This window comes from Eucyclogobius newberryi, unplaced genomic scaffold (genome assembly GCF_026437365.1).
Source record: "Eucyclogobius newberryi isolate DKJ021-1_F unplaced genomic scaffold, fEucNew1.0.hap1 SCAF_2, whole genome shotgun sequence".
Classification (NCBI taxonomy): domain Eukaryota; kingdom Metazoa; phylum Chordata; class Actinopteri; order Gobiiformes; family Gobiidae; genus Eucyclogobius; species Eucyclogobius newberryi.
In genome coordinates, this window is record NW_027315834.1 from 39605650 (window position 1) to 39613275 (window position 7626).

Here is a 7626-nt window from a genome sequence, read left to right on the forward strand (position 1 = left end):
ATGTAGTAATATTTTGTAAAAAAAATACAAAATAAAAACTACATGAAGTGGCCAAACTTAACTCATGTTCCACTCCACAGGCAGGCAGCTTTCACTAGGATACACTCTGGTCTTTGTCATAATCCTCCTGTTACACACTGTCAGTTTATATTTGCTTACCATTCATAAATTAGCTATTGCTATTGAGATGAGAAAATCTAACAGCTCTGGCTTTAGCACATGACTTTGCATCAATGTAGCTGGCCAAAGTAATAATTCATTATATGAGCCATTAACAAATGCATCTTCTGTAATATATATATATATATATGCGCACTAAATCTTAAATGTCTTTAAGCCATAATTTTCAAGGGATCATAATATTGTTCAGCAGAATCTACATTTGTGCTTCCTCCATTTTCAAAATCTTAGCCATAGGTTTAGGGATGCCATCTATTAGGGTGGTATATCTATAGTCAGTAGGTAGTTTTATTAGTGTTGATACAGAAATTAAATAAACACTAGAAAGTTATAAACTGTTTTTATAGTACACATTTATTTTCTTTAGAAAATGTCACTTGTAACAGTAACAGCAGATGTAGCTTGTTCTTCATAGGAAAGGTCCATGAAGGCGTCATGCATCGTCTCAGACTTCATTTGTAAAGTCTGTTAATCTAGACAGAAATGATGGTGTAAGACGTCTCTGCCTCCTTTCAGCAGCTGTGTGGCCGTTTCAAACTCGAGAGGTATAGTCTTCCTCTGTGCTTTCAGGTCCTTCTCCATCAGCTGCGTTACAAAGAGAAGCATAACTTTCAGGTGACAGCTGTAACTAGAACACAGAATTTGGCAATAAAACATGTTAATATAGTTCAGTACCTCAAAAGCCGTCATCTCCAGTAGTTCATCAATGTCGTCCTGTTGTTCAGGCAAACGTGTATTTATCAGCATCGCCATTTTGGCCACATCGGGATGGTAATGTTTTTGTAACGTCTAAAAAACAGACCAGATTTTACATAAAAATGAATTCAAGATCAAAAATGTATTTACAAAGCACTTTTCACACAAAAATAAGATAATAATGTAACACAAACTGCATTACAGTCTATTAAAAAAATCCCACATGCCTTGCCTCCCAAAACCGTCCGACCAAAAACAAACACACACACACACACACACAGAAACTGGCACACACACACACACAGAAACTGGCACACACACACACACAGAAACTGGCACACACACACACACAGAAACTGGCACACACACACACACAGAAACTGGCACACACACACACACAGAAACTGGCACACACACACACAGAAACTGGCACACACACACAGAAACTGGCACACACACACACAGAAACTGGCACACACACACACACAGAAACTGGCACACACACACACACAGAAACTGGCACACACACACACAGAAACTGGCACACACACACACAGAAACTGGCACACACACACAGAAACTGGCACACACGCAAGAAGACTGCCATGCTGATTTATTCCACTGCCATGCTGATTTATTCCACCCAAATAGCGGTAATATGTAAATATTATTTCACACACTTTAGATGAACAGAATGCATCTTACCTTTATTTCCCACAAGCTGCTCTCTAACGCACACGACTTGGCAGGATCTTCTTCATCCATGTTATATCGATCCTCCGTTAATTCTACCAGAGATGCAGAGAACACAAGACGCACAGCTTGTAGACATAAGACATCATCATTGCGCAACAATCTGACAGTAAATTCTCGTCACCATCTTGTGAGCTGGGCTTGTGAATGAGAATTCTGCACGAAGGGTGACGGCGGATCAGATTGTAAATGAACGGCAGGACTATGAGAAGGGCAGTAGGTGGCGCTGTGAGAGCCAAGCGAGCGAGGCGTTTGGCAAATGCGGCCACAAGGTACAAAGGCAAGTGACTGGGGACAAACAGAAGCACAGTACACTCGTTTATATCGACAGAATATATAACTGCATGACAAGACGTGTATGTGACAATACCTTGAGCTGAGAAAGAGGTTGGCTAAGTGGAAAAATCTTGCTCTATATTTGACATGAAAAACCGACGGGTCAAGGAGATTATACAACTTTGTGTAGAAGTCGGGGTAATCTCTGTAATAAAAAAATAATCGTTGAGTCCTTCGATGAAACTAATCCTGACAAATTAAGCACCATTATACTCACAAGTTATGATGATGTATGAGAACAAACAGGCCATTTAGAGCTAGTAGACTGATGGCACCGCCTTTGGAAAAAGAAAATACAAGCATTGAAACGGTTATGCAAACTATATCTGTCTTTAAATGATTTCTTGCGTCTGGTCTTGCGTCGAACATTTACCGACGTCATAAGCAGCAGTCAAGAAGTCGATCATCAGAGTCGGTTTGCTCATATGTGGCAAAATGGAGTCGTGCAAGATCACCAACACCCTTTTATACATATTGGTCGGAAGCTATAAGAACGTGAAATTGATATGGGAAGAAATAAAGAATTAAGAAAGAAAAATGGTAAACAAAGGACTCCGATTCATGTAAACAAATACCTTGTATTTCAGAAATCCTAACCACAGTTTCTCAAACGCTCGTCTGTGCTCCTGTAAAGAACCAACAGTTAACAAACAGGATAATAACATTCAGCAAGAACACAAGTCTATGGTGAAACACTTACGTTCAGTTTGGCAGCTTTCCAGTCTTCATGTTTAGCTAGAAAATATTATTTAATACATTTAGCATAATAGGCTTTAAAAAACAAGAGACACATTTTCAAAGAGGACTAAAAAGGGACCTACTTTCCTGTGTGACCATAAAGTTGGTGAGTTCTGACTCATTACTCGACATTGCGATGTTTGACATGAGGCTAAAGACATTGTTTTGATACACGGGTAAAGGCACCTGAGAAAAACAGAAAAAAAAACTGAATTAGGTTCATGTCAGGTAATTGAGAAAAGGAGTTAGAACGGCGCTTACCCCTTTATTTTTATCCATGATCTGTGTTACATTGCCACGGATGGAGTTCATGACATAATAGCGCACGTCCGCCATGTCGAGGAACTCCTGGAACCTGGACAGCAGCATCGTGTTGTCTGTGGTCAGGGACAACAGTCGGACCACCAACAACTGAGTGAGAGAAATAATATACAATAGTGGAAACAGTTTTATACACGCACACACAAATGATACTTTCCTACCTGGATCAGCTCTCTGGGGAAGCTGTAATGCTCACTCCAGTCCAAATCTTCAAGTGGATGCCGACCTTCGCTTTCAGCAAACTTCATGAGGCAACAAAGCGCACCTTCCTGTATTTGGCAAAATGACAATTCAAAAATCAATCAATAAATAAATCTTTGGTACAAACGTCAAAAGATATTAAGCTTGTTACTCAAAAGTGACAGGAAAATAACCTTGACGTTGTATTCTTCATGCTCAAGGAGGTCAAAAAGTATCTCCTTGCAGCTCTTGTAACGGTGGCACATGAATATCTGATATTTTTGCTGCGCAGTAAAATCACCTGTAGAATAAATAAATGAGAAATAGATTATTTTCCCCCATTATTTATGTTAGCTTACAATAATTGTGAATATAAGTAAACACAAGAGACAAAACATAACGTGTTTGGAATTCCTAGACAAAAATACAGTGAATTGTAAAGAAAAACATTAGTAAAACATTGTTTGAGGGTTTGTGCAGTGGTGGAAGAAGGGCTCAATTTTGACCTACAGACGTAAAAGTCTCACATAAAGTCTTATTGAAGTACATGTTTAAAATGTTACTTTTAGAGTACAAAGTAAAAGTATTTAGCCCCGATTTTTGATAACTAAAATGTGGTGAACTTGATAAAGAAGTGTCCTAATTTTTTTGTCACTTAGTTGTTATTTCAATGTTTTCAGACTATTTATACTATAATTGAATGCCAAACATTTAGGCAAAATAACTCCTCAAACCATACGGAAAGCACTTTTAACTTTGCAATCAAATTCAAACAATGTAGTTGGGTAGAAATGTCAGATAACTGCTCTCAGATGTAGTGAAGTCAACGTAAATCGTATCCACTATAGAATGTATTGAAGTAAAGTACAGATGCCGAACATTTTCACTTAACTACAGTACTTTTACTCAAGTACCAAGCTACTTTCCACCACTAGGTTTGTGGCATAAACTCGCACCAATCATCAAAACTGACCACTCCATCAATACTGACCACTCAACGCCTCCTCTTCCTCAGGCAGATTCCCCTTGTGCAGATCCTTTCTCTCCAATAAACCACAGAACAGTGCGTCGCAGGCCTTGATCGCACCGATGACATCCTTTCCTTTATTGGACTGAAAACAGAAAGACGTGGAGCTGAATGCAACACTGTGGAGTTGTGTCTGTCACTAACTTGCAGCTGAATTCTTACCTGAAGCAGCTCCAACAATTCAAAAACATCGTTGGCGTGTTTTTTGCTTTCAAGTATGCTCTTCACCAAAATATCTGGGTCTATCTTAGCCTTTTTCGTCTTTTCTGTACCGATTTTGGCAGAACTCACGTTGCGTTTCTCGGTCGACGCCATGTTTTCCTTACAAACGGCGCTACGTTCAAAGACAAATTGTATAACTCACGACATCGTTAAGAAGAAAAGTTAACGTAGAACCGGGCGATGACTAATGAAGCAGATACTTGTACTGTATTCATATAAAGCATGTCGCCCAAACTGTGGATTATATTTGCAACCTACATCATGTTAAATTGTGTTTAAACTTCCATCTGGCAAAAATTCAGTTTTGGTCCTACCGCGAACGCACCAAAACTGTGGTGAACTTTGCAGGAGTTGTGCCACCTAGTGGACTGGAGTGAACATGACAGTCTGTTCAGGATGGTCAGATCATGGATGTACTCAGGGTCAGACCTAATAGATCCATGGGTCAGACCCCGAGCTTCAATGTTTTTTCGAAAACATTTAAGTTATTGGCGCGACTAAAAGGTCCTCCTGGTCATATTGGTACAGAAGTGAGAGGCACAAAACGAATTGCCTGTACAGAATGATGGTTTCCTCAAGTATTGAAGTTTGTACTCCTGGATCCTGGGCAACAAAACTTTCAGCAACAGCCCAGTATAATATTGAAAACATCAAATTACTAATGTTTTACAGGAAATGTCCCAAAGCAGTCATTACATAGGGATCAGGAACAAAATGTGGGCCCCCCAAAGATTCCCAGGGGTTTCAAAAAGCAAAAAAAAAAAAGGTCCAAACGAGACTGCTCTGATTGAAAAGGCATGTTGATCGCTTTTTTCATATTTACCGTTCTATAACACCTCTATAAACCATAAAACAATACAAAATTTCCCCCAAAAGACAGTAGCTTTTCAGGTAAGAGAATGATGTGAAGGTTACCAACATATTAATGGGGCAAAATAGATGTCGCCGAGAGAAAAAGGTTGGGAAACACTGCTCTAAAGCATACACAAAAGTGTTTTATTTTAGTTTGAAATCTTTGAAGATAACAATTACATAATTCATAATAAAATCTGAAAACATGTATGCAAAAAGAACAGTTTTGTTTTGGTATTTTTACAAACAAAATATTTCTTTTTTAAAGTGAAAAAAAAAACATGATCTAATCCGAATCATTTTGTACCTCCTCGCTGACCTGCAAGAAGAAATAGAGCAGTGGTTAATGAAGCATTTACACTGAGAATCGGAAGAGAATACAGTATATAATATACCTGTTTTTGGTCGTTGTTTTCTTGAGAGCCTGTGGCTGTGGCTTCAAAGTCATGTATAGGTAGAGTGCCCATCCAGCTGATCATTGAGCCTTCCTGACACTCCGTTTCTACAATAGAGGGATAGATGTGTGCCTCCTTAAAGGCCTGGATTGCCGCTTCCTCTTGGTCCCATTCCAGGCGCTCATGCAGCCCGTCTCCTCCAAAGCGTTTGTTGTACCTGTCAAAATGGACTCGCTCCAGTACCAGTCCGAGCCCGGGCGCTTTCGGTACGTCCACCTTCTCTTTCCCCCAGCTCCGCTCCATCACGTCGTCTGCGGCATAACCTTTGACCACGGCGATCACCAGGCCAATCATCTTGCGGATCTGGTGCATCATGAAGCTCTGCCCTCTGACCGTGATCTCCGCAAATTCATGATCACTGCAGATGAAGGGCTTTCCACAAGACATCTGCGTGATGTAGCGGCGAGCGCTGGGGTCGTCCGATGCCTTTTGAGACGTGAAGTTGTGAAAGTTGTGCGTGCCTTTGTAAAGCGCGAACAAGCGGTTTATGTTCTCGAGCGTCTCTGGACTCAGCCGAAAGACCGACGCCTTTTCAGTATCGTAATCTTTGGAAGCAAAAGCCACAGTTGGAAGTGTGTAGGAGTAGGTGCGCGCATCACAGTTGTTTTTGGAGTTGAAACCTTGAGTAACTCGTTTAAGACCTGCCAAAAAAGCATATTTATGATGACGAGACTCGTGACACAATGAAATAAAAAAATAAAGCTCAAGATATTGCCTACCCAGAACTCTTATTTGATGTGGCAAATGCTCATTCATCTTCTCAATGATGTCCTCAATTAAGCGAACCTTCAAGGACACAACTTGACCTGCGGCAGACACACCCTGAAAAAGAACTTGGATGAACTCAAATACCAAAAGTGATTTAAATATTATATCTCACGCACTCCCTCCCCACCTTGTCTGTTCGGGCACATCTCTGAAAAGACATCTTCCTCATGTCATCGCAATGCTCTTGAGGGATGCAACCAGACTTCACAAGTGCCGTGACCAGATCATCCTCAATAGTTCTGAACTGTGAGTTTCCTGGGTTTCTCTAAAGACGACATTTCCACATGGTATGAATAGAAAGTGATGACAAAAACAGCATGTGGCCAATAACTGTTTACCTGCATGCCATAAAATCCTTTCCCAGAGTAGGCAATGAGTAAGACCACTTTCTTTTTGGGATATTTCCTCTCATCTTCTATGGAATCGTCAGTCTTGAGCTTTTTGGCAACAACAGTGTCTTCATTTTCCTCATTGATTCTTTTCAGCACTTTGTCTGAGGGAACACTTTGAGACACTTCACTCATGTTGCGGATCAATTTAGAAAAAATATCTATGAAGAAGAAACACTATTCAATTGGTGAATACTTTGCACAAACACAATTTGAAATTGAAGTCTTACCTTTATTCCTGAATCCTAAGGCACTAAGGAAAGGTCGAACACAAAACATTCCACGCTATGGCATGATGGGGAATTGTTCTGGTTCACGTAAACCCCGCTAAAAGAGGGGAAACAAACTTACGCTGTGCATTGATACCACGCTCATACACTGTCTTGTATTGCTTGAACCAAGACTGAGAAGAAAATAAGCTAGATGCACATATCTTCTGTCAAACTAAACCATGATATGTACAACAGGAACACACATGGCTGCGGTTACCTTTAACCCCGGATGTAAAATTGCAGTAGTTCAGTTTTTTCAACTACGTCACGCGCCACAACGTGATGGAGTTTCCCCATAAATAAAATATTCATACAGTCATGGGTTTCCCTCAATGGCATTGGAAAAATTTCTTAATGACCTAAGGCATTTACAACTCGCTCTGCTCTTGATCTGAATAAACACAACTGTAAATATGCCTTTTGTCCACAGGAGGGCA

General features: G+C 40.2%; 2 protein-coding genes across 2 annotated transcripts; both read right to left on the bottom strand.

Annotated features, from left to right (window-relative positions):
• Positions 1-516: 516 nt before the first annotated feature.
• noc4l (nucleolar complex associated 4 homolog) lies at positions 517-4619 on the bottom strand. The gene is made up of 15 exons (XM_072455282.1): positions 4394-4619; positions 4196-4316; positions 3399-3505; positions 3186-3293; positions 2965-3114; positions 2787-2889; positions 2666-2700; positions 2541-2591; positions 2339-2450; positions 2183-2243; positions 2000-2110; positions 1754-1917; positions 1582-1664; positions 856-969; positions 517-765 (listed from the first exon to the last, which is right to left on the bottom strand). The coding sequence occupies exons 1-15, from the start codon at positions 4544-4546 to the stop codon at positions 649-651; spliced, it is 1590 nt and encodes a 529-aa protein (XP_072311383.1). The 5' UTR covers positions 4547-4619; the 3' UTR covers positions 517-648.
• An 814-nt stretch (positions 4620-5433) lies between these two features.
• pus1 (pseudouridine synthase 1) lies at positions 5434-7418 on the bottom strand. The gene is made up of 6 exons (XM_072455283.1): positions 7148-7418; positions 6867-7078; positions 6656-6793; positions 6480-6582; positions 5701-6401; positions 5434-5624 (listed from the first exon to the last, which is right to left on the bottom strand). Exons 1-6 carry the CDS (start codon positions 7194-7196, stop codon positions 5592-5594), a joined length of 1236 nt encoding a protein of 411 aa, XP_072311384.1. The 5' UTR covers positions 7197-7418; the 3' UTR covers positions 5434-5591.
• Between the last annotated feature and the right edge of the window lie 208 nt (positions 7419-7626).

Coding starts and splice junctions, on each gene's coding strand:
- noc4l (XM_072455282.1), bottom strand. CDS start 4,546: ATGGCGTCGACCGAGAAACGCAACGTGAGTTCTGCCAAAATCGGTACA. Junction 2,451..2,540: donor TAGGATTTCTGAAATACAAG/GTATTTGTTTAC, acceptor ACGTTCTTATAG/CTTCCGACCAATATGTATAA. Junction 970..1,581: donor GCAGCTTGTGGGAAATAAAG/GTAAGATGCATT, acceptor TCTGTTTTTTAG/ACGTTACAAAAACATTACCA.
- pus1 (XM_072455283.1), bottom strand. CDS start 7,196: ATGTTTTGTGTTCGACCTTTCCTTAGTGCCTTAGGATTCAGGAATAAA. Junction 6,794..6,866: donor AAGGATTTTATGGCATGCAG/GTAAACAGTTAT, acceptor TGTCGTCTTTAG/AGAAACCCAGGAAACTCACA. Junction 5,625..5,700: donor AAAACAACGACCAAAAACAG/GTATATTATATA, acceptor TTCTTCTTGCAG/GTCAGCGAGGAGGTACAAAA.